General features: G+C 48.3%; 1 protein-coding gene across 1 annotated transcript; it reads right to left on the reverse strand.

The window, feature by feature from the left end:
- Positions 1-742: 742 nt before the first annotated feature.
- Positions 743-23349, reverse strand: mms22l (MMS22-like, DNA repair protein). Its single transcript, XM_079756533.1, has 26 exons — positions 23256-23349; positions 22735-22918; positions 21786-21911; positions 21275-21327; positions 20719-20806; positions 20236-20413; positions 19986-20079; positions 19324-19454; positions 18493-18606; positions 18141-18317; positions 17722-17784; positions 17507-17626; positions 16920-17155; positions 13038-13254; positions 12375-12664; positions 8362-8579; positions 6975-7125; positions 6693-6832; positions 6054-6196; positions 5042-5198; positions 4583-4728; positions 3873-4084; positions 3029-3195; positions 2320-2416; positions 1667-1834; positions 743-1147 (listed from the first exon to the last, which is right to left on the reverse strand). The coding sequence occupies exons 2-26, from the start codon at positions 22905-22907 to the stop codon at positions 1072-1074; spliced, it is 3735 nt and encodes a 1244-aa protein (XP_079612659.1). The 5' UTR covers positions 22908-22918; positions 23256-23349; the 3' UTR covers positions 743-1071.
- Between the last annotated feature and the right edge of the window lie 3808 nt (positions 23350-27157).

Raw genomic sequence — 27157 nt, forward strand, 5'->3', positions numbered from 1 at the left:
ATGCATACCGTTGAATATGGACGGCTGTGGCTTTTGTGAGTCGTCAGCATAAAATGCAGATGGAGAAGTAAAAAAAAAAAAGGGCATTAGCACCTCTTGTCAGTTGGAAAACGCCACGTCGTCCACCACTCTCGGACAAAAGTAATGCAGCGCGTTGGAGAGAGAGCGTTCACAATGTGCAGAGGTTTGATAAGGTTGCAAAATGACTAGCAATGACAGAAAATGGCTGTGTGTGATTGTATGCGGCGAGAGTGAGACTGGCGGTGATTAGGTGCCAACTCGCCGCCCGATTGCGCGAGACGCCGTGACTTGGAGAGTCAAAAGGAGAAATTGAAAAAAGAGAAAAAAAGAAAGGAAATAAATAAAATGCTGCTCTTCTGGAATCACTTTTTTTTTCTTTCTCTGACATTTTATGACGTATTGCATTTTGCCGCATCCGTCAATGATCTGTGTTTCAGAATACCAATTAGAGAGAGATCTGGAGGCTGGAGTCACAGAGGTTGAGCACCACAAGAAACGTATACGCTGTTACGTATGTGCTTCCATACGGATACACACAACACACTTGGCATGCATGTGAAATGACCTGAGAGTAAGAACCAAGCAAACGTATTTATTAGAACTTATTTGACATTTCATATTCCGTAGATAAAAACATCCCGCATCTTTATTCACAGCTTCTGCTACAATATAAATAGTACATACATTAAATTGTCTTTGACCTATTTAGTTATTCTGTAAACATATGCATTCTTTAGACTCCCACTGCACAATATTTGTCATATCAAAATAAAGGATATAAACATGATCTTCCAGAATCTTAAAGGAGGCTAGCTCGAGAGGGCTTGAATGTTTATGAACGGGTTGTGACTCATGGTCATACTCAGCTTTTTCCGGCCCGGTTCTGGCTGTGTTTGTCTGCGTGTGTGTGTGTGTGTGTGTGTGTGTGTGTGTGTGTGTGTGTGTGTGTGTGTGTGTGTGTGTGTGTGTGTGTGTGTGTGTGTGTGTGTGTGTGTGTGTGTGTGTGTGTGTGTGTGTGTGTGTGTGTGTGTGTTTGTGTCCAGCCTGCTGTTAGTCTTCATCCAGGCTGACCATCTCCGCTTGACCGCTCTCGCCCAGCTGACCCAACAGCCTCTCGTAGGCGCTCCTGTCACAGGGAGTCAGAGGAGTCAACCCGACGACCACGCCACCTCTCATGAACACACAAGGGCCTCCTGAGAGGCCCGGGCATCCCTTCTACACTCAACTGTTAATGCAAACCAATTAAAGGGCTGTTTTAGGGCTGCACAATTAATTGCATGTTAATCTTAATCACGATTTTGGCATCTGGGCTTAACCAATGAAATTCATCGGATTTTGTACAGCTGTTACAATGAAATCAAATTAAAAACCATTATAACTCAGCTATGAGGACTCTAAGGAATCACAGGCATCGCTTCTAAGGGCGCCAGAGTCTTGTGTGTCCATGTGTGGTTGAGGAATCTCTCAGAATACATGACACCAAGCAATGGGACGCGGTTGGCAGGTTAGAAAATTAAAATCTGTTCACCAACCAACACAATATCGACGCCAAATATTAGCAATTGTCATAAACGTGCAGCCCTTCTATGTGCGTCTATTCTTTACAACATGGGATGTTTATGTATGATCGCACACACACACACACCTGAGGGCTGCGTTCCTGCCCTGGCCCCTCTTGTGCTCCGTGGTCCTCAGGCTCAGGGACAGGTCTGGGACCAGCGCCCGGACCACCCGGGGGTCCAAGAGGGCCACCGTCTCTAGGGCGCTGTACACCAGTCTGTCATAGACCCCCTCGTTCTCCTCCACAAACGACCTAGTGGCACACACACACACACACACACATTTGCATTTACATAATTGCATTATTCAATACAATCAAAATAAAAATGTTATCTTAGATATCCATAGATGGCAAATGGAGGGTTGTTAGTTTCATGCTCTCCACGCAATGGTTTTCAAATGTGAAAGTGTGTGTGTGTGTCTGTGTGTGTGGGGGCAGAAATGTCGTAAATTAGTCAAGCATCCGCCTCATTATAAAAAATAATACATTGCAGATTGCAACAGTATTTTTAACCGGGTTTTTTTAACATAATTGTTTTATACTCAAATTGGCCAACAATTTCACAACCGTATCCATTGCGTGCCTTTATGATTGATAAATCAACCAGTGTTAATCAAATATTGACCCACGCCCGGGTTACCACGGAGAGGTCCGGCAGGGCAGTGCTGATGGTAATTACAGGTGCGGCCACGTTTGTAATGTAATTATTATAAGCATTATTAAGTGTGTGTGGGTACCGCAGGGCGCTGATCATCTGGCCGCAGGGCTCCGGTGAAGAAGCGGCCGCACATCTCTCCACCACCAGCTGAAGGGCCTCTGTGCTGCTCTTCCTCACTGTCAAACACACACACACACACACACACACACACACACACACACACACACACACACACACACACTATGAGGCCGGGCTCTCCAGGCTTTCACCTACTTCTGTGATTACCGCTAAAGGAAATGTGTGATTTGTGAAAATGTGCCACTTCTGTGTCATTTGCGCAGTAAAGCACAAAGTGTCAAGTGACATCTGCCTGCCGATAATCACTCGGATTAGTGCTGCGGGCGTTCGGAACGCCGGCGCTCCGGGGAAAGTTGTGTTGCGAGCGGCTTCATGAGGAGGGAGCCAGGACTGTGACAGGGCTGTGATTGGCCCGTTGTGCTGAAGTTGTGTTGAGTATTCACGGGTAAGAGTAGGTCTATTTTTTTTTTTAATCAACATTTGGTGTTGTTCCATCATTCTAAAAATAAAAAAGCTCATTACCACGGACAACACGCACACACACACACACACACACACATAGCTTAGTACATCTAGAAGTAAACAGGTGACTTGTGTGCGGTGGTAGGGACACTATCACTAAAAGCAACTGTGTTCACACGTCGATATATATGCATCTATGCATGTGTGACGTGTGTGCGTGCATGTGCGTGTGCGTGTGTTCTTCTCACCCTGAGGCTCATTGACCAGCATCACACAGCGCAGCAGAGAGGGGAGGGGCAGGGTGAGCAGCAGGGGGTCCGTGTCCGCGTTCCGTCTCAGGAGCTCCAATAGGAAGGCCAGGACCGAGGTGAGGCGGGGCGGGGGGGCGTGTCCTTTGAACTGCAGGAAGCTGTCACTGTGAAGCACACGGGTCAGAGCTCACTCTCACATCCAGTACAAAAAGGCAATATTTTATTTGGCCAAAAGGTAAATTATATTCTTGCATTTACATATCCCCAATGTCGCCCACGTATATTTGGAATTCAGGGGCGGGGGAGGGGTAGGGGGCCTCTGCATTTTTTGAAACACACCAGCAACCAACAACACATCATTCTGCCCATTTTAGATTAAACCCAATCATCTGAAATATGAGAGACTTCGCCCTAAAAACTTTTTCAAAAGATAATCTTGAGAGTGGACTGGACTGGAAATCAAAACCAATGCGTCTAAACGACTCAACAACCTATTTTATGAAACTTTAAACCCATGTATAAGCTTGTATGCATTTAGCACATTGAGCTAGGGCTTTGCCATGATCCAGACTAACACAAGCCTGGGCAGGAAACCCAAAACAGAAAGGGGCGGAGTTACGCTTTCTTTACTGCTTTGCATCGCAATATTCTATGAGAAAGGCATTCCAGGTGGCAGGTGGAGCTTTCAGAGGGGGATTTAAGTAGTCGCAGTTTCAGAGTGGCCAGTCTACACGATGTTGATTTAAAACCTTTACAGACACTTGGCCTGAGAACATCTCTGTCCGGAGAGGATGTTCTAACCTGGAGACGTCTCCTCGTACCGGCTGAGCTTGTGACCTACCAGAGCACCTGCAGGGTGGTCCGTCTCAGCGCCACCCCCCGCGGGGAGGGGCTGCCTTCGCAGGCGCCCAGCAGCACTGGGTGATTGGCCACGGCGCCGGTGGAGGGCGTAGCCGGCAGGAAGTGGTCCAGGTAGCGGCTGATGACGGAGCAGAGCTGCTTCTTCAGGTAGACGCCCTTCGACTGGGACACGCTGGAGGCCACCGACAGACCCTGGCCGGCCAATCAGAAGACAGCGTCGGCAGAGCGATCAAGAGGAGAGGCGAATGAGGCATTGAAAAATAATCCTCATTCTTTTCAATTTTTTTATAGATACACGTTTTTCGAGATTTTGTAATGCATTGTTAGAAAAAAACTTAAAAAGACAACATGTAAGATTTGCTATTTTAAGCTAACTCGGTCTACATTCTGAAAAAGAAAAACACTTCTCCTCAATCTGAAAAAGCGAGGTTCGCTGAAAAAAAACAGGAGATTTCTCTTAGCTGCTGCAGAGTCGGAGCAATTAACCTAGATCCCTGTATCCCTAAAGTTAGCGTAATTCAAAGCACACTTCAAACTCAAACACACTGCTTACTGCAGCTTGAAGGAGCTATGTATAGTGCGATGGAAGGGATTATAATTACATTAATTATAATTCTCTCTTTATCGCAACCCTTTTATCTCTCCGTCTACGACGCTTTACCCCCCCAGTACACGGGGTGGCCCACCGACCTGGAGGTAGAGCGGCAGGCTGCTCCTCAGGGCTCGGTCGTGGGGCGGGAGGCTGTGGGGGAGCAGCATCCCGTCCACGATGCGGAACAGCAGCTGCTGGGCTCTGGAGGTTGCCAGCAGGGGGCTCCAGTGCTTCACCACGCAGCCTGAATCCCATCGGCGGGGCGGGAAAGAAGGACGGGTGAGTGAGAGGGAAAGCCTTTTCGCTTGCATCATGCTCTTCAGTCCCCCTTTGCCCTGCGACGCCATGACGACCATTCATAAAAACACTAAACACGTTTGACCTCGTCGATGTGGACTTGACGTGGATGTGGGGATTTTAGTTATCATGAATCGAAACGATTTGGTGCTGCAAATGTACGAATGACCTTCACATGCCGTTTCCAAAAAATCCCCAGGCCGAGAGCGATTGTTGTTGAACAGTCGAACAGAATACAGATCAGAACTTCAGTCACCCACCGACAGCCCAGTAGGCCAGCTGCATGCCCTCCTGGCTCTTGCTGACCAGGTAGGGCTTGATGTACTTCAGGATGTCCCCCATGTACTCCAGGGCTCTGCCCACCAGGGCCGACTTCTCAGACAGCACCTCCAGCCCCCCGTACACCCGGCCCACCGCCTGCCGGGACAGCCAATCAGGAAGCAGAGAACGGAACGCGGGACGGATAGGAAAGAGAGAGGGAAATAACGTACAAGAGGCGAAAGAGACGGAGGTTTAATTGGATGTTGTGAGGATGGAGGAAAAAGCGAACGCGATATATTAGAAAACGAATACGGGAAGGAGCTGGATTGACGTTTGCATGGAGAAGTCGAGTTGTTGTACTTGAGGTGTGGGCCATTATAATGTAGCCATGTCAGACCCTACAGAAGACACACATTTGACAAGTCCTTAACGGAAGCGAGGAAGAATTACTGTTAAGAAACAACAGTACTTGAGGCAAAATGGCAGGAAATAACTTCTGTCAATATGTTGAAAGCGTCATGATTGATGAAAAACAATAGTGGGGGATGCACCAATACGGAATATAATTATACATGCCTTCATTGGCGATATACAAGCCATTATTTTCTTATAATAAGAATGGAATTGGTTGAAAATGTTATATATTTTCCTTGAAGTTGAGTTGTCTGTTGGTCTCTGCAGACAGTGCAGGTACTGTCATTCTGTGTCCTCTGTGCTATTGTAGCTGTTTTTAACTAGCTGCCTGCCCAGAGACTACAGATGAAGTGAGTCTCTTTGGCTTACTCTGGCATGCTGACAGTAATGTAATATGTGTGCACTGTCCCTGTCAAAATAATGAAAGAATGAATAAAAAGGATACAAAATTAAATAAATAAAATATGAAAATCTTAATATAAATGAAAAACTATAATAAATAAAAAAAAGGACAGAATAATCCACACATGGCCTTCCCTTCACCATGGCCCCTACAGTGTGGCCCCCGGAGCAGGGCTCCATGCAGGGGGCGGCTACCTTGATGAAGAGCTCCAGGGCGGGGCTGGGCTCCGGCCGGCCGGCGGGGGGGTGGAGGCCGGCTCTCTGCAGCAGAGCGTCCACCTCGGGCAGCCGCAGCACCAGCCGCGTCAGCTCTGCCAGCTGCTCCTCCACGGCCCGGCCTGTGGACCACAACCGCACGACAACGCTGCTTCAGGTGCAGCGCTCGTATACCCGACTCCTCGATATGCAATGTTGATATTCATCACTTTTGCTTTGAGTGCTTCTGTATCTTTTCCCAATTATTGTTGATTTACGTTTGTGTGCAAGCAAAGCATTCCGTAGCGTGAGGTGTTTTATAAATGACGATCATTATTATTATTATTAAAAGCGAAGCATGAATGAGTGTGTATGTGAACTGAACATACTAAATGTTGGCTAATTGAACGGTTTACCAGGACGCTACAATACGATTCTACTTCTGTTTGAAGGACGCGATATTATAAAATCGTCGGGTGTCTCTTGCCTTGTGCAAATTAATTCATGATCAAATAATATTGCAATGATATTAAAATAAAGAGCAATAAAGTTTGTCTCCGCGGCTGCAGCGACAGCCCTCAGCTCAACCATAGACGTGTTCTCAGTGTTGAACCTGTAGCCCGGAGAGCGCTACCTTACCCGCTCTGCTGTCGGAACCATCAGGGTTCCTCTGGAGGTGCTGCTGCAGAACACAGCGGAACCAGGCCCTCACACACAGGGCCTGGGCGGAGCCGGGCACCGCGGCACCGGGACCAGAGCCCATCGCCGACACCAGCTCACTGGAAGGGGCGGGGATCAGAGATCAGGGATGGACAGAGGTCCCAAAAGGGAACACGGGGGCGTGTGTGTGTGTGTGTGCTCCGTGGGCCTCGTCGCTTTGAACACTACGGTTGGATTAGAGGGGGGGTGGGGGGGGAGTACCTGTTCTGGAGGAGGTGAGGGAGGTAGCGGGACACCAGCAGCGGGGGCAGCATGTCGTCCCAGCCGAAGCATTGCATTATTGACAGGAAGGGGCGGGGCTGGAGGTCGTTGGGGGCGGAGCTCGGCAGATCAAAGGCTAACAGCGTGAAGCCTGGAAGAGAAGGAGGAGCAGGGGGGGGGGATTAAACAACCCTCAGAGTTAGCATCGCGCCAAAACGTTCCCCAGAAAGTTTAAAAGGGATGGGAGCCTCGCGGTAGATTAACCTCACGTCCTTTATTGTTCTGCGAGCGTTCTACCTTTCCTTCAAGGGCCTCCTCACTCTTTCAACCCCTAATCTTGCTCCTGCTCCCCGATGGCTTTGCAAACAATCTCCCTGGCCCTCTCTCTCTCTGTTCGTCTCCCCTCCTCCGCTGCCAAGGCAGTGCTTTTGTACTTCTCCGCCTCGCCAGCTGACACCCCGATCCAAAGCGCATTAAAAGAACATTTCTCTCCCTTTCCTCCCGTCCCTATACTTCATCCTCCCACCCTCTTATTGACTCGCTCCTTCCCCGCTGCCTCGTAGTCCTTTCTTGTCTTCACCAGGACACACATCGGTCTTATCGCTTTAGCTCCCTTCGTCTTTCACTTCTCCCCATCCCTCCTTTCCTCACCCCCCTCACCTCTCCCTCTGTTACCTGAGCTCCTGCCTCCCTTTTGTTTCTCCTCTCATCCACCCTCATCCTTCTTCCCCCCCCCCCCCCCCCCCCCTATTTCCTTTCGGTTGACTTCCTACCGTCTTCCTGTCCACCTTGCTCCTCTCCTCTAGCCGTTCCCTGCCCCCTTGCCCCCTCTGTCCTTCTCCTCTCCTGTCCCTCTTTCAAATCTCCTTGATCCGTCCTTTTTCCCACGTCTCCTCTGCCTGTTCATCTCTCCACTCCTACTCTGTATCCTCTGAACCCTTCTAGTTTCCTGACATCATTCCATCTGATCATCCAGTCAAAGTCTGTCTGTTGCCTGTCGGGTGTTAGCATCATTTTATTAGATATAAATACATTCATTTTTTCTGGTTTTATAACCCATGTGGTGGATATGGATGTCATTGTATATCATTTTTACGCATTGTAGGTCTTAAGGAAGCTAGATTTGATCATGTTGCTTGAGGCTTACCGGCTATAGGGAAAGCTTTATGCTGGTTTGATTCTGTAGGTTGCCGGTGACTTGCCTTCTCTTAAGCTGTTCAGTTTAATCCTGTGATTCTCTGTGTACCTCACAATCAAATACTTGAACTTGAACATTCTCCCCTAGCCATTTCCCTCCTGTTATTCTCTCCTTGGCTGTCTCTCTATCTCAATCTATTTTTCTCCCTCTCCCCTCCCCCCACCCCCCCCGTTGGTCGGGACCACTGACCTGCAGCGGCATCGGCCAGCTGGGGCGGGGGGGTCAGGGAGAGGCGCAGGCTGCGCAGGAAGGGGAAGAAGTGGACCCAGAGAGCCGCTGCCACAGCTAGGTGGCGCTCTCTGGCCACGCTGCTGCTGCTGGTGGAGGTGGTGGTGGTGGTGGTGGTGGTGGAGGTGGAGGCCCATGTCGGGGCCGGGCCAGCGTGGACACCTCTCTGATGGACCCGCCTGGATGACAGACAGACAGACAGACGGGCCACATAGAACGGCACACACACACACACACGCACACGCAGATAAATCATTCAACACGACGGCAAACACAGCCGCCGTCTTTCCAGAGCAGCCACTCCCTCCGCCTCCTTGCTTCGCATTTCTTAAACCCCCTACTACACCCCCCCCCCCCCCTTTTCCACCGCCTAACCCACCCCCTCCACCCCCATCCTCCCCCCTCCTCTCTCTCTTCCCTTTCATTCCCCTCTCCTTGTGTTTTCCCTCGCTCTCTCGTCTCGGGGGGGATTAGCGGCGGGAGCGGTGGTGCGGCGTGGAGCTCTGCAGTGCGAGGTGTAGGTGGAGCACAGACGAGAGACGGGGGGGGGAGGGGGTGGGTGAAGATATGATAGGCAGGGAGAGAGAGTGGGGGGGGAGAGAGGCTGAGGGCTGATCCCGGCGTACACAGTACAGCGTACTTTAGCTTCTGTTGGCTCGGCTGGCACACCCCTCTCTCTCTCTCTCTCTCGCTCGCCCCAGCCGCCCCGCCAGCCCCACAGTGGCTGGCATTAGCCCAGATAAGCAGCTGAAGGAGCTGTAATCTCATTTAGACTGGAGATGATCCTCTCCTGTCCCCCCTCGCTCGCCCGCATTTGGGGGGAGGGGGGGTGAGAGAGAGAGAGAGAGAGAGAGAGAGAGAGAGAGAGAGAGAGAGAGAGAGAGAGAGAGAGAGAGAGAGAGAGGGAGGGAGAGAGAGGGAGAGAGGGTGAGAGAGAGAGAGAAAGAGAGAGAGAGAACGCTAGCAGCTCTCATTTCTCCCCCAGTCTCTTCACACCCCCAGTTTTCTTCTCTTCCCCCCCTCCCCTTGTCTTTTTTTCTCTCCATTTCTCCCTCTCACACACACACACACACACACACACACACACACACACACACACACACACACCTCGGCAGTGCCTTCCCTTCCAGCAAGGTTGCATCTAATCCAGAGAGAGCTAAAACAATCGATTAGAGTCTAAATTCATTAGCCTCGTTACTACTGAGGAATGAGCCTTTCACACCCATCAACTCTCATTGTACAAGACACACACGCACACACACGCACACCTTTAATCTCACACATACACAAAATCATACATTGATATACACACACACGGGCAAAGCCTTAATCTCGCACATACACAAAATCATCCACAGATATACACGCACACTCCACTTTAATCTTGCACACATGCAAAACTGACACACACACACACAACAATTCCCAGACCTAATTTAACCTTTCTCGCGGCTGAGACGCAACACGTGACGTGACACACACACACAACACGCTCTTTGTCCGGGGCCCCGTGTTAAAGGGCAAACTTTACAGGCTGCGCCCACCACCCAGCTCCTGCCCCGCTCCATTCCCGCTCCTTATGGCTGCTCAGGCACATCTGTGACGCCGGCCGACCCCACCGCTTCCACTCTGCAAACTCAATCTCGCAAATTACTTCCACCTTGGTGGCATTAAAAGGAGAGGGGACACCCCCTACCCCACACACACACACACCCCCACACCCTCCCTCGGCTGAACCGTGGTGGTTTCGCCTTTATGATTGCTCGTGGCTGGTGCTTCCCTGGTGAGACCGCCGCCCCGTCCAGCTAAAAAAGGACCTGGGGATGCAGGTGTCTATCCCTCCCATGGCCGGCGCCGCTCTCACCCTCCAGGGCCCAAACGCAGATGCTCCCGCCTCCCCGGCGGCCATGTGAGTAAGGGGGGGGGGGTCAGATTAAGATATTAAACTGGTTGATTGGCTACTTTGCCTCGGCGCCATGGCGGTGGCTGATGGAGACGAGTGTTTTTGCGAGGCTTCCTGCGCCCGATAATTCTCTTAATGTGTGCGGATTCTGCGCGCCTCTTAATAAGACGCCGCGATACTCTGGCTGAGTTTGCCGGGCTACATAATTACCCGTTAATTGTGTCAGAGGAAACACATTAATCACTAAAAGAAGTGCAGAGTATCGCCAGGTCGAGGAATTAGCTTTAATGCGGCGGGACAAATTGGGAAGAAAGAGGGGTGGGTGGGAGGCGGGGGCGGTGTAGGGGGCTTTATTATCATTAAATGGGTCATTGTGGTCCAGGCCAGGGCCACAGAGAGACACACACCGTGCGGGGCTATCACCGTACATCCTCTCCGTTTCCTTCGGCCATTAATGTGTAAATGTGTGGCCTCTCCAACAAGGAGACATGAGCTGGGAAGTTTGGGAGTTAACGAGAGCTAACTGGATACGCCTGGAACCAGAGTGAACATGTAGGTATGCGTTTCATTTGTAACACGCATGTATAGCCGTGTGTGTGTGTGTGTGTGTGGGTGTGTGTGTGTGTGCGAGCGCGCTGATGGGAGGGAAGGTTAAGAGAAGTAATCATAGCGCTTTATGAATCGCCGTGTGTGAAATCTAACTTTTTCAAAGACCACAATGATTGTATTCTAGTGCATAACGTCACTATTCAACAAATCCCCCATTATTTCAAGCACCCCAGATAAATTTACTCTTTGTACTATGTGCTCCAAGGGAACACCGTGATGTTCGGAACATGGGATTCTGTAAGCAAATATTGGAATGGAGCCAAAATAACATGTTATCTGCGGCTGATTGTTGTCATTTGTCTCTAGACACAGCTGTGCATATAACTAATCCATAAGTCTAATGCATATTTTTTGTCAAGCAACACCTCTGCATACACCGAACTGAATCAGACTGACAATGAGTCCTTTTCCAGTCATTGTGGAGTAACAGTAAGCCACTGAATCATTTTTAACACAACGGACCATGAACATAGGGGGGCAGAGGGGATGTATCCGGATCAGATTCATCTGAGATTTACCGATGCCTCGGAATCGTCTGTCATAAGGGCTTGTGGATCAAACTATACACTATACTCACACTGTGCACACACTATAAACTATACTCACACTATACACTATACTCACACTATACACCCACTATACACTATACTCACACTATACACGATACACTATACTCACACTATACACGATACACTATACTCACACTATACACACACTACACTCACACTATACACACAGAAGTATTTACTATTTAGATCCACACCCTCCACCCACAGTGCCACCAGACAGATGGCGTCCAGCTTCCTGTGTTGTCTGAGGGCCTCCTCCACACCCTACAGTGACTAGCGGGCCCTCGGGGGAGCCGCAGCTCCTGACCTTTGACAGACAGGGTCGCGTGCGTAACGCACACCGCTGTCCTCCGGTTGAACCCGCGCCGAGTCAAAAACAGCGTCGTCCCCGCGGCAAAGCCAGGGTCCGCGGGGGTCCCCCGAGCCTGTAACTCTACTCAGGGCTCTGCCAGCACCTGGCACAGGTGACCTGGGGGCCACAGGGGCCCCAGAGACACACAAGGGCCACAATGCCGAACAGAGGATCTTTCCAGTACGCACACGCACACACACACACACACACACACACACACACACACACACACACACACACACACACACACACACACAAACACACACACACACACACAGAAAAGGAAAACCTTCCACAATCCTGTCATTGTCGATGGTAAGTGGAACCTTGGTCCTGGGGTGGATAACTAAGCTGTTTACTGTAATGAGAGATGTCATCGTTATAGAAGCCTTGTTAGTCCGTCTCCAGAAACATTGTTTTATATGTAGATCTCAATACAGATTGTAAACCGTAAACCCGTCCTGAACAGCAAACACCAACACTGAGGGAGGCCTCATTGAAACGTTAATGGCCAGTGTATGCTAATCTCGTCTGGCGGTACCTGAGCTGGGACAGCACGATCTGCAGGAAGCCCAGGGCTGAGTGGAGCTCCGACTGGCGGCAGGCCGGCAGCAGCCAATCAAAGCCCTCATTTAGCAGCTTCTCTTGCGACAGGCCGAGGCAGGCGCTGGTCTCGAAAACCTCGGCCACGCCCTCCAGGTAGGAGCCCAGGGGCCCCCAGAGGGCCAGCCTGCGAGAGACCTCCGTGGTCTTGTCGTAGAACTCCTTGGCCGTCTCGTTGAAGGAGGAGGCTAACCAGCCCGCCTGCGCCCCCACGTCCAGACCCCTCTCCTGGAGCAAAAACGAACCATTGTTCACAACTAAATATGTTGATATATGTCAACACAAAAACACTGTTATGTTGTCTTTGTCTGCCATTTAACAGATTTTATTTTTCTTTGCGTGGCAATAAAATGTATTGAACTATAAAAATGATGTAAGATAGCGCCGATTAGGATAAGATCCGTTCCTTTTTGTGTCCATGAATACATTTGTATTTATATGGACATTTCAAGGAAAAGTGTTGATTTGAGTATCACAGTGTGCCACTGAACATTATCACAGATAACCCTTAAGAAATATTATGAATATAACATACTGAAAAACTCATCAATAAACCAAAACAGAGGGCTCATGTTTCCCTATATCATGTGGACCAGCTGACCTGGAACAGCAGGAGCAGAGCCAGCTGCCCCCTCCAGACCAGCGCCCGGCGCCCGGGGGGGCAGGAGGCGGGCAGGTGTCCCAGCAGCTCGCAGGCCCGGCCCGCCACGTCCTCAAGCTCCACCTGCCGCCCCACCACCATGAACAGCAGCAGGAAGTTCATCAGGCCCGCCTCACTCAGCTCCTGCATCTTCTTAGCCGAGAACTTGGAGTAGATTCTGGTGGAGGAGTGGAGAAGGGTGGAGGAGAGAAGGGGTTACAAAGGAGGGACGGGGAGACGGAGGGGGCGAAGTGCTGGATGTGTCTGACAACAGGCCGGTTATGCTAGGGCCTTCTCAGAACGACAGCGTTTTGTTTCATGAACGTAATGAACTACGAGAGGTTGATAATGATACTGGCCTTTATACGAGGGCATTGGTTCCCGCCTGTTCTTGTAGCACTTTGGACTGTAAAATATGAATGAAGCAATCAAGTAGCTTGATGGATGGCAGCCCAAATAAGGCCTTCATGCAGAGACTCTGGAGCCCTGGATGTGTGGGGCTCACTGTTCCATTGAAGCCAAAGTTTACTGCAGCAACATTAGCTGCCAAGTGTCCATTTAAAGCAACCCAAGGGTTTAAACGTTGCTTTTCTCCATTGCCTTTACCTTCTTGTCTTCCTTCCACCTCAAAATACTTTATTTTGTTCTTCTGGAGGTGATTTTTTCACTCGTTGACTTGAAATGCTGACTTACTGATCTCCACCCACTCCATATCACCACCTATGCCCATCTCCTACGGGGGAGTGTGTGTGTGTGTGTGTGTGTGTGTGTGTGTGTGTGTGTGTGTGTGTGTGTGTGTGTGTGTGTGTGTGTGTGTGTGTGTGTGTGTGTGTGTGTGTGTGTGTGTGTGTTTGTGTGTGTGTGTGTGTGTGGGGGGAGCAGAGTTATAGAGAGAGAGAGTGATAGAGCGAGAACCACCCAGCCCGCCGTTAGATCTTGCGGGCACCGTGGAGAAATGCCTTTAAAGATCATGTTAAATGTCAGAGACACTCAGGCACACCACAGTGGGTGGTTGGTTACTCTCTCTACAGCCAACCAATTTACTGCAAACACCAGAGAGATCAATACCCCCCCCCCCCCACACACACACACACACACACACACACACAAACACAGACACACACACCTCCCTTGTGGTTTGCTCTCCCGGCAGGCTTGAGGGTCCCTCTCCCCCAAACAAAGATATGTGTGTGTGTGTGTGTGTGTGTGTGTGTGTGTGTGTGTGTGTGTGTGTGTGTGTGTGTGTGTGTGTGTGTGTGTGTGTGTGTGTGTGTGTGTGTGTGTGTGTGTGTGTGTGTGTGTGATGCTGCACCCAGGTCAAAACACAACAGAGAACATCCTGAGACAGCCGGCTTGAAGGCGGTGCAACCGATACCACAGTAATAATAATTAAAAAAAAGAAAAAAGTTGAGGGAGCGAGAGAGGTAGCTGTACGGAGCGAGACAGGGTCAAGAACAACAGCAAGAAACGGCTCAGCCGAACCTTCAAGGGCCTGCGAGGGCAGAGGTGGGCCAGCTCGCATTCAAGGGCCAAGCAGAGAGGTGGAATGTGCTTCGATGAACACAAACAATGCCAAACACTGGCGCGCACACAGAGAGGCTGGTCGGGAACAGTGCTCGGAGAGGCAGAGGCAGAGGCCCCATTCGAGTCTCGTGCTGTGAGGCTATACCCCTTCTCAAGAGGTCACATTCTGGATCCCTCTGCAGATCCATCTGGCCTAAATAACAAGGTAAGCTTTTTTGCAAAATTTGAAAATGCGAGGGCCATTGCTCAGGGAAGGTATGATGGGACCAATCAGCGCTCGGGGAGGGCGTTCCAATTCGTGACGAACAAGCTGCGCCGCATTCTGCGCCCCAAAAAAATGTATAATGGCCGGCGCTTGGGCTAAGTGTAGCAATCTACGGCCAAACAGTTTTCAACCGTTACAGACTGAATAAGAAATCAGCACTGAAGGCATACAGAATATGTCTTTGCATACTCTTGCAAGGATTCACGCAAAGGCGAAAAGAAATAGCATCTCTGTGATTGGCTGGAGTTTGTCGATCCACGTTTGGCCGCGCCCATACTTTGGAAATCAATTGCTGCCGAGCCGAGGCCAGGCTGATATCCGTTGCTGAACACAAAACGTGAATATCTGTCTGGTCTCCAGAGGCTAGCCTCAGTCTCCCTTGGCCCAACATCTCCCGGCTTATCCTTCTGTCTGTCTGTCGGTCTGTCTGTCTGTCTGTCTGTCCGTTGATCCCTGACAGCTTTCTTTCCGCAGGCAGCAGATGCTGTTAACTCCCAGTGTCAGGAGATCAACATGCTCCCAGTCCACCTCATTAACATGGCCGCCGCCGTCGCCACAGTTCCGCTGAGCCCGACCGGGAAATGGGAACTCTGCCGAAACCGCTGGCCACGGTGCACTCTGCCACAGACCCCCCCCCCCCCCCCCCCCCCCCCCCCCCCCCCCCCCCCCCCCACTCCAGGAGAGGGGAGAGGGGGTAGGGGAATGAGCATGGGTGTCCTGGACCCATCCCAGCCCAGTATGGTGGTTGCCAGTGCCTACCACCCACTACAACTCCCCCCCCCCACCCGGCTACTCAGCCACCCACTCGCCAACCCTCCCCCCCTCCCCCTATCTGTGCTGGAAACCATCGCGGCTTCGTTAAGGCGAATTAACCGCCGCGCTCGTTAGCTAATTAGCCTCCGTGTCTGCGGAGCCGCCGAGCACGTTCCAGACAGAGGGAAGTCATTAGGTGGGCTTAGCAGCGGCTGCCTGGCCCTGGCACCCAGCCGCGGGGGCCGGGGATGTGGGATTGCCCCTCGGCCCGGTTCTGACGCGCACCATCAGAGTGTGTAATCTTTGCTTTCTTCCATTTGTGCACTGAAGACACACACACACACACACACACACACACACACACACACACACACACACACACAATCAGGCAAACACTAAAGAAAAATAACATAAACCCTTGCAACTGGCCTGGGAGCAGGTGCACTGGTTATGATCTGTGTGTGTCTGTGTGACAGTGTGAGGGCATCAGGGTGTTTGAGTGTGTGTGTGCATCGGTGTGGGTGTTTGATTGGGTTTGTGTGTGTGTGTGTGTGTGTTTGTATCGGTGTGTGTGTGTCTGAATCAGTGTATGTGTGCCCACGTGTGTGTGTGTGTCAGTAGGGTGGTTCTTGGCTCCTGTCTGAGTTGAAGAGCAGGTGGTTGACTCCTAAGGCACCTGCTCCACCAGGGGGCCTGAACAAATATCAAAGACACTGGGAGACCGCGGCCCACCTGGCACGTACACAAACACTGGCGAGTGCACACACGCAGATCCACCAAGAGCGTGCATGCTCACAAATGAGGCGGACTTGCAAAATCTTCCAAGTTGGAATTGCAACAAATTAAAGTGTTTGATCAGCGATCATTGAGTCCCTGCCATCATTCCTCGAGGCTGGATTTATTAGAATACTGATATAAAGCATAAAACACAGTATATGCACAGTGTATACCAGGGTAGGAAATTAACCGAACTACCTTATTTTTTCTATATTGCCTGACTATGATTCAACGACCGGACCGGACCACTTTGCAAATAACGAGTAAAATACAGAAACTTAACTTCTTTATTTTATGGGGGCATTTTTAAACCTGTCATCCCAATTTCGGAGGGCAAAATGCCTGAGCCCGTTTATTCCTAACCCCGATACACACACACACACACACACACACACACACACACACACACACACACACACACACACACACACACACACACACACACACACACACACACACACACACACACACCAACAACAACAATAGCCAACAAAACCCTGCCAAGTCTCGTTCACTGTGCTCACCTTCCCTTCATCTGCCTGCGGGGGGCGCCACTCCCACTGTCCTGGGCCAGGCAGAGGTACAGCACCCTGAGGAAGATATGGAAGGAGGTGGCCGAGCGGTACAGCTGGGTGTGTCCCAGGGAGCACAGCGGGCCGGGGGAGCAGCAGCCCCGGGCCTGCTCCAGCAGAGCCAGGGGCGTCCTGCACACGCTGCCCAGACCCGACACCCCCAGCCAGGGCACGCTGAAGGAGGCGCTCTGCGGATAGGTTGAACATGTTTTAGAAACACACTCGCCTTTGATTTTATTTTCCCCAGCCCTCTAGCCAATAGCAAATCATTAATATGGAAACAAATGTGAATAATTATTGCTACACCATGGCGAAGGAAATCTTGGTAAATCATGATATGCCTCACTAAACCAATTATACCAGCTCATTTGGTTCACTAAAAAATGAATCTGTTTTATTTATTTTTTTATCGTTGGTTGCCATTTCTTGTTTCCCTTACAATGCAGCGACAGAAAACAGCAAAATAAGACAAACACGGTTAGTGGAACCCCTCATTGGAACCTGTATGTAAGAGTTGGTGTCGTGGGGGTTTGCCTTACCAGGTTCTTGCTGTAGTAGTCCCACAGCGTGGAGACGGCCGCGGTGCTGGGCTCCCACAGCAGACACAGGCTCAGGCAGCAGTGCACGTGCATGCGGACCTGCTCCTCCGGTAAAGGGGCCTGTGGGTCCAGAGGGAGTGTGAGAAAAAGTGTTTAGAATGCAAGCCAGTTACTTTGGGCTGGCTGTGGTTACACAGTAACGCGTGTTTTCTCACCCTGGGGTTGCATGTGGTCTTGAGGAGGTCCTCAACGAAACTCCAGTTAGCTTCAAGTTGCTGCTGTGAGTTAAGAATATAGAAATATAAAAAAATAAATGGGTGTTAAAATGTAAACAAACAGGGTTACACAATTGTTTTGATAAAAGAGAGAAAGATAGAGAAAGACAGATAGAAACAGATAAAGATAGATGATAGACTCTCAACAAAACAGTTTGTATTGGAGCCAAATTACTAAAGTTAAACAAACAGCCAAGATATATACAATATATACACCTTAATATTTGATGGCCAAATGTAACAACCCATCATTTGGGGAGACAGAATACCCAAGACTTCTCGTTGCAAAGTGAGCAGAAAGCTCTTTCTTGTTATCAACGCTGAGCATTGAAACACAACCATGTCCGTACTCCCAGTACCTCGCTCTGGAGTACGCCGTTGCGGCCGTACTGGGCCAGCTCTGCCAGGTGAGTGACCAGCCACCATGTGAAGCCGAGCGGGTCTTTGCAGAGGCTTGGCAGCCCAGCGTACTGCTCCGCGGGGGGCTTGCCTTCCACCAGCGGCTGCAGCAGCTGGTTAATGTAGCTCCAGAATGACTGATGGAGAATAAAACACGCGGGACCATGTTTAGAGCACGAATGATGCATGTATGACATGGCACAGTTAACACGGGAGGACACTCTGTCTGTGTGTGTGTGTGTGTGTGTGTGTGTGTGTGTGTGTGTGTGTGTGTGTGTGTGTGTGTGGTCAGTTAACGTTTTTTTGGCTCACCTGCGTGTGTAAAGCTTTACTCCTGTGATCCAGCAGCTGCCTGATGAGGAGCCACAGCTCTTTTGTGCAGGTGCACAGGTAATGATCGCTAGCCAAGGCCTCTGTTGGCCTCACCTGCAAAACAAGCGCGAAGCGATGGTTCAAACCCTGGGCCATGTTTTTTACACTGGACCAATTACATCCAGGTATTATAGACTGACGGCAGCCATTGAATGCATCTCAATTTGGATGAGAAATCAACATCAGTTGCGTATTTTCTTTTTTCAGTTATTTTTAACCGTTGGTTATTATCTAATCTGGGATCCAGCAGTACTACTTTGTTATAGCAGAACTTCTGATCCAGCATTCCTACGATGTTACAGCAGAGCCTCTCAGGGGAGCTGGTACAGAGCCTGGGCCGGAAACCAAAAGTGTAAGCGGCTGAGTTACACCTTGTTTTACAGTTTCTATATTCTATGGAAGAAAACTCATTTGCCTGCTTGGATAAAAATGTCAAAAGGGGATTTTAATAAGTGTATTTCTACAATAGGCTGTCTAAACGGTGTGGATTTGAAACCTTTACAGACCCTTTTTTTTATACAGTTCACTACTACTGACCGAGTTTGCGTTCACCATTACACGCTTACAGATCTCCGCCCCCAGCGACATAATGGGTAGAAACAAATACGCAGTGAAAGATTTTAGCTCGACTGCCATCAGACTTTTATATATTCATCTAAAGATTAATGATTTGAGAGACTAGGTTTCATCATACGCTCCGTATCACCTGTGCTTCTGGATCAGTGTGTGTGTGTGTGGGGGGGCCTAATGAGGTGTGGCGGGCCTCCCTACCTTGCTGTACTTGCCCATGGCCAGGCCAGTGAGGTCACACAGCAGACTGCACAAGTGAGTCTCAAACAGGCTGCTGTCAGTCAGGTTCTCCCCAGTCAGGTTCACAAACTGGTGGGCGTACACTACCTGGCCTTGGAGCAAGGAAGAATCGCATGCAAATAAGTAAAGAAGCCTTTGGTTGGTAAGCTGTTCGCAAACGACATACCCAGTGAATTAAAAAAAGGAATACATTTTACAACTTAAACGAAGAGTATGCAGGATTTGGATGAAATTCCGCTTAACCAAAATGAAACGTCTCCCAGCTCTCCCACCAAACGATTTCTAATCATGCATGTGCAGTTCAGCGTAGCTGGGAAAAGAAAGGCAACCAGGAACTTGACTTTGTAGAGAACCTTCCTGATTGATAGATACAAAACTAGCCCTGATTGGTTATTGATTATTATTATTGGTCATAAGTCACTCGTAGGATTGTGTTTATGTTGCACCAACATTGGATATACAGAGTAACTAGAACCTTTTTCAGAAACGTGGCCTACTGCTCCTATAATTGTTGGTATTATACTGGAAAATCTACTTACTAAGGTAGTTACCAATCTTAATATATATATATAATTTATTTTTTCAATTCAAAAGAGTAGCCGGTGTTTGATCCAGGGTAGTACCTCGCATCTTTTGCCCGAGGATGTGAAGGACCTCCAGCACAGACCAGTGGATGTCCAGATGCAGATGAAGCAAATGCCACGCGGGAGGAAAGATCTGGGGGTTCCAACCAACAGAGGTTTTACATTAGAAATACACATTTCATAATCATTCTTCATAATCAAATGGAGATGCAGTGCGAATCACAATGAAGTGTTTTAAAGGAGCCACGACAACAGCAGTAGTGTTTATCGAGGGGCCACGTGGCGGTACCTTCCCCTGGTTCTGCATGGTGAAGGCACTCTGCAGGTTGGCTGGCAGGTCTTTGAGGCGCCCTATGAGTAGGGTTAGTCCAAACAGCTCCTCCAGGAGAGCCGACGGTAGCTGGGCCTCCTGGTCCTCGTAGGGGTGCGCGGGGCCCTCCTCGCGACCGCTGGACACCTCCAGGTATCTGCATGGACCCGCACTCACATGTCAGATCAAAGATTCAGGGAAATCCTGGGGCACAGTTGAACGCATGCATCGAATACAAAGGACACACACACACACACACACACACACACACACACACACACACACACACACACACACACACACACACACACACACACACACACACACACACACACACACACACACGTTCAGATTGATATCATAATTGCCATGCCAATGGATGGAACTACATAATACATAGAGTAACAGATCTAGTAATAACATACATGGCAGGTCAGTGTTTTACAATGCGTGGACAATTACCTGTGCAGAAAGACCTTGACATATTGGAGGAACAACACACAATGTTGTCTGAGCTCCTCCGCTTCATAGTGGAGGTTGCCAGCCTGACCTGTCCACACATACGCACAATATTACACAATATCAGTTGAGCGTTTCACACAGGTCCTTTCAAACTGTTCCTGCTATATCAAGAGTGGTTACACAACATTGCAATTACTGAGAATGGGCCGCTTGGAACCCGTTTTGTCAGCAATAAGCAGGAGAAGGAAATGGCAACATTTTAATTGATGGATGGAGATCTGAAGAGAAGAAAGGCAAAATTTGTGGAAATTGTGACTAGATGTGTAGGCTAAAGTACTGGCACAAGCCATTAATACCGGCACAACATGAAGCAATTTTTTTTATACGTTCACTGTTCATTTGACTGACATGCAAATGACTTGGATTGTTCTGCTGGAAAGCACCGCCGGATAGCACCGCGTGGGTAGCGTATCAGCTGCTGGACAGTATGGAAATATAAAGGCTGTCAGACGGCCCGGGTTTGCATGACTACGGACCGATGTGTGTGGAGGCTCACCAAAGTCATGGGAACTGGCCTGGACCAGGCCCTCCAGCCGCAACAGCCTTTGACTGGAATAGAACAAAGAGAAAGTGAAACCACGCAGTGACATCATCACCAGGAATGAGCAATGCTTTACACCCCCTCCTCGCCTTCTCCCTCCACACGCTGACTCCATTCTAAAAGACTTGTCAATTCAGACTTTTTTCTGGCCATTACCATGCTTTTAGTTTTTTGCTAAATTAATTTAGAAGAGAAACAGAGCCATTACTTTTGCAATGCCAATAGCGACAGCAATAAATCAGCTAATGATAGATTAGATTAGATCAAATAAGATGTGACGTTATTGATCCCTTGAAAACGATTTTCAGGGACGGGGGGCAACAAATGCAGTGTAATATATATATATATATATTTAATTTTGATGCATTTTAAATCCTTGATTTATTCAACTGAAAGTGTATTGACCATGTATCTACCTCCAAAGTTAACCAACATTGTAACTAAAGAAGTACATATATTTTCTCACCGCAGGAGACCAAAGAGCATCTTGGTGGATTCCACCAGGGCCGTTTCCGTGGTCCAGGGGAAGCCGAAGATCTCTACGGTATCCGCTTCGTAGTCCGCAGGGGCCGGGTCCAGACGCAGCAGCAGCCTGTGGAGAGGGGTCAGCCATGGGAGGGATGCTCAGGATCTGACCATGGTTGGGACTTGGTTGGGAATTAAAAAGGTGCTGCAGTTAAAATTTAAGAGCTGGAATCACAGTGTAATTTGTTGGAGAGGACAGCTGTCAGCTGTTTGTGAGTGAAATGTTTCTGTGACAATATCAGTTCTGGTTGACTGCGTGCCTGCCTCTGCGTGAGACCATTTCGATTTGAGACAGTTTCTGGTTTATTTCTGACCAATCAGGGCATTGCTTCCTAGACGGAGGGTGTTTATTTTCTAAATGTTGCTGTTTTTCCGCTTTCTTCCTTCACAACTATCAAATCATACCTACAGCCCTGTTCAAAAGACAACCTCTGTATTTTCTGTGTGGTTGACCCTTTGAATGTTATTGAACAACCTTCCGATACAAATTGATTCCACGGTTACATCAGTAACTACTTTTTCATTTGGAAAGCAAGGGATTACTTTTGCAATATTTGTGCTTTCAAGCTCCTGCTAAAATGGTTAGCTATTGCCTGACACCAAGTTATCCAAACTCCTGTGTTGATGGATATACAAGAGGGAGGGGCTGTCAGAAGGAACATGTTGTTGGTAGGATCACAAATGAAATGTGATAATTACTCATTCAATACTATGTACTACACTACAACTGTTGAATGCAGCACTGCACTAAATACTTAATGACGTGGATACAGCTAAAACAGTATAGCATGTACCTTGTCAACACAATGATTCAATTGAAACTATAAATTCAACTGTAGATGAAATGAGAGCTAATACTTTTGAAAGTCACTTCGACCAATCAACTTTACCGCTTCATGATGCCGTTCATCATGTACCCCTCTGACGATAGGGACTGACCCGGGCCATCCCGAGCAGAGGCGCAGCAGAAGCAGGGTGGTCGGGACCTGGACAGCTCACAGAGGCCGTCCGATGCGGAGGGGGACACGGGAGGAGTGAGCGATTGGCTGAAGTCCTCCGTCATGTCGTCGCTCGCTGTGGGGTTTTATTTGGCCTGGTGAATTGTGGAACATGTAAGATAAAAAAAAGGTAGATAATAAAAACACCAGCTAACTCAACAATCAACACTCGACATAATAGACATCTGACGTGGTTCTCTTTGTGCCGGATAATGAAACACAATGAAGACACCAGACATGCAGACTTTATATGGACAAATTATAGAGTAGGCTACCTTTAATGTCTGAAATAACTAACGTTAGTCTAACAGTAAAGGTTACCAGTTTGTAAACATTGACGATAAGAAGTTGCATTAAAGCTAGCTGAGGGCAGATCAACAGACACATACATGCAAAATAACACGAGCACGTACCGATATACAATCGTCGCAACCCCTTCTACTTATTATGTCAGTTTGATACTCCGTTTGATTAAATTGATAACTCTAAGGACAACACGTCCGCTTCTTCCCACACTGTGTGTTCATTCTCTCCCGCGTTCAGTCCACACATGCGCGTCATTGGCCATGCGTGCGACGTGCTCGGCGATTGGTCCTAAGTTGAGAGGAGGGCGTGGCCGTTTGGGGCTGATTCGCGGCGCCTTGGCTCTCATTTAGCAGTCACTGGTTGCAAATGGTGTTAATGTGTTTACTTAATGTGGGGTAATGCCAAAAATGTAAAGTGTTATTGCAGTTACGCAATTAACAACCACGACTGTTGTCACTTTAGATATGTTATCAGTGTGTCATTCCACAGCTAAAAGCCAAGAAGCAACATTCCCGTATGTATTTACCAACTCTCAGGCTCAGCCAATATAACGCAACGTGTGCTTGTTTACCATGTTTCTCCTTGTTTCGTATCGCAAAATGTAACTACACGAATGTCCCTTTCTTTTCCGCCTATTCAAAAATGACTCCATAAGTTGACAACTGTACGCTGTTGTTAAGCCTAATTTCCATATGCAGATCCGTCTCCGCCGACAGACAGTCTTTCTCGCCATCACACCATTTCTTGAATTCTAATGCATTCTCACATCTTTTCAAAATCCCTTCCGACACCCGAAGGATATTCTCCTCTGCATTAGGGCAATAGCACATGTTAGGTCCGCTCGGATTGTTTAAATGTAGGCTATGTTTGGTAAGGTCTATGCATTTACTTATTTGCGTTTTAATTTGCCTTTTATTACTAGACGAGAAAAAAATGGAGCGCCGGGGGAGCTATTTCTTTACGATCCGGCGTCAGGCTGTATTAATGGTGTAAACTGGGAGGTAGTCCATCTTCGAGAAGCACCTTTTCCTTTCGACTGGACATGCACAGGTAAACGGGTTTCTCCTACGCTACACATCCATTCGGATCTTGCAAGGCACTGTAGGCTACATGAAAGAAAGTGTCATTTGAACCTGTTTTTCAACCCCCGCCCGTTGTCTTGTATTCTCCACAGCATCGCTTCCAGCCGTGCATAGCGATTCATTTGTATTACTGGACAAAGATTAGCAATAAAAAAATATATATATATGTGTATATATATATATATATATATATATATATATATATATATATATATATATATATATATATATATATATATATATGTATATATATGTATATATATATATATGTATATATATATATATATATATATATATATACATTTGTCGGCCAGGATCGTGGTTAGCGTAATTAAGCGGCATATGCATGGGGGACCACTGACATATGTGTGAGCTATACACAAAGTCATGTATAGGGCTATTCCTACAGGCTACGCATTCCAGAGTGTGAAATATATAGCCTAGCGTTAAGAAAGTATACCTACCTTGTGTCAGGCGCTTGTAGTGTGCAGGTAACATGGCCATATATCAATCGAATGGCTCCCAAATGCGTCAATTCAGAAGCTTTAACACATAATAATACACATTTTATTTCATGGATTAGTCTAAAACCGGATTTTAAAACAATGTGTGGAACTGTTTATTTTAGTATTAAGCTATAAAAAACAGCTTTATTCTATGACATCAATATTGATAGTGTCTGCAGTAAAATTACACTCACCCTTTCCCTTCTCTGACCTATATGGTTTGACCTCTGAAAATCACGTTACAATCCCACCATTAACGGTCTTTTTCATAAAGTAGCTACCCTTAAATTCTCATAATGGGTTTGCATAATGAGTTACATTCCCCTTTTCTCACTGGGTCCATTCTCTAAAAAGATCTCCACAATTTCCCAAATAGAGGCCCTAGTCACTTTTATCTCTGAGGAGAGAGAGCAAAAAAAGGAAAAAAAAGTGTGGCTCTTGCTTGATCAATTAAACTCCTGAAAGCTCCCCCCTGCTACCCCTCCTTTAGCCCTTTCATTCCACTGCCTGAGAGGAATATAAAGTTATCAGTCTTCCCAAGCGATATGAGGACGGAAATAAGTAGTTTGTCTATAAAAATGTCCAGGTACTTTATCAGCGTCCCAGCGGGCCCCGGGGCCTTGGCATCGCTCAATGCGGTGCTCTCCCGCACTCCACGCTCCGCCATGCCTCATCATCGCCGACGCACTCCACCACCCCCCCATCTCCATGTCTCATGTCTGTCTGTCTCTTGTCTTTCAATGCCTTTTTCTGTCTCTTTCTCTTCTTTTTTTATCTCTATTTCCCACCCTCCTTTCCCTTTCTCCCCCCCCCCCCCCCCCCCCGCCCTCCTCCCTTTTTCTCTCCCCCCCTCCCTCCCAGCCTAGCAGCCGCCTGGGGGCCTGTTCACTGAGTGGGTGTTGCAGCCCCCCCCCCCCCCCCCTGCCCCCCACCCCTCACCCCTACCACCACCACCCCCGCGGGCCTCAAAGGGATTGACTGGGCCTCTGTCCCCTAGTGAAGGTTATCGATTTCATTCAGGGCGGCCCGGGAGATTGGAGCTGAATGATGTTGTGGACTTTAAACCGTGGTCAGACAGCGTTGTTAGCTGTTGTTCAGCGGGAGGGTTGGGGTGGGCGGGGGTGGGGGAGAGGCCCTTTGACCATTTTATTATTGTGGAAAAAAAAGAGAAAAATATAGATACAGTACATCAATGGAACTTATGCTTCATCGGCGGTGTTGAATTTATCCCTCAAGGGACACATTATACGGCTTGAAAATATCAAGCTAAAGTGCCGTTTTTGCATAGAGATAGAAGTTAGTTCTCAAAGTGACAGTGCTTCTGTTTTCCATTCTGTGTGTGTGTATATGTGCATGTGTGTGTGAGTGTGTTGTTTTTTTTTTTTTTTAGATGTGCAACATTTGCATAAAGGCCAGGAGATTAAATGTGTGGGCTGGGAGCTGGAGAGAGTTTGCATGTTGTCTCACTTGGGGGCCCTTGATGCCAACGCGCTAACTTTTATTGCATTGGGGTGAAAGAGATCCTGCGGACGTTCACTGTGTTTAGCTACAGGTGGGAGGATCCACGGCCGTAGGTGGCAGCCATTGTGGAGGGGATGTTATGCCTAATGTACCATAGAGTACATAGTTGCTTGCGGATCGGCCAGCATCTGTCATACAACCCTAAGAGGCTTCTGTATAAACAGTACTGCATTAAAACACATGTAGGTAAAAGGTATAATTTACATATCTAGCAGACACCAGAAGGTAGGCTACCGCAAACATCATGAAAAGTATTGATTAATAGCAATGTGAACTTACACACACATACAATTGGAAATTGAAAGGTTATGTGAAATGCCCTATTAGTTCTTCACTAACCCAACACTCTTCTATTCCTACGACCTCATTCAAACATATATTAAAGTCCACTAGCCATCCTATGACCTTTTCTAAACTACAGTTTCCCTTTTTTTTCTTTCTCTTTTTTAAGGCGCTCATGTTCAACGCCATTGTGATGCAGTTTATCTGCATGCTGCAGTTGCAGCTCGTGGCCACAGAGGGGCAGCGTGGGACCAACCGGCCTGTATTTTATGCTGTGGAAATGGACGGAGGCGTCAGAGCAGCAAGGGACCTGGCCGAGCAGCACGGACTTGAGTTCATATCACGGGTCAGTCCCATGTTTTTAAACCGCCGTTATTACCTCCACCTATGGGTTCGCAATTTACATTCTTTTAATCCGTTTACTGAGGAATTTTTGTCAAGAGCTACAAAAGTGCTGACTTCTATTTCCCTTTTCGAGGGATATCTGACTTTCATCAAATTACAGCAGCGTTTCTGAATATTTCATATTTGATCAAAGACACATACAGCAGACCTCCCTCACGTAGACACTTACACACACACATACACACACACACATTTTTTATTGCCAACCGGGGG

The sequence above is a fragment of the Pollachius pollachius genome (genome assembly GCF_949987615.1).
Source record: "Pollachius pollachius genome assembly, chromosome: 1".
Classification (NCBI taxonomy): domain Eukaryota; kingdom Metazoa; phylum Chordata; class Actinopteri; order Gadiformes; family Gadidae; genus Pollachius; species Pollachius pollachius.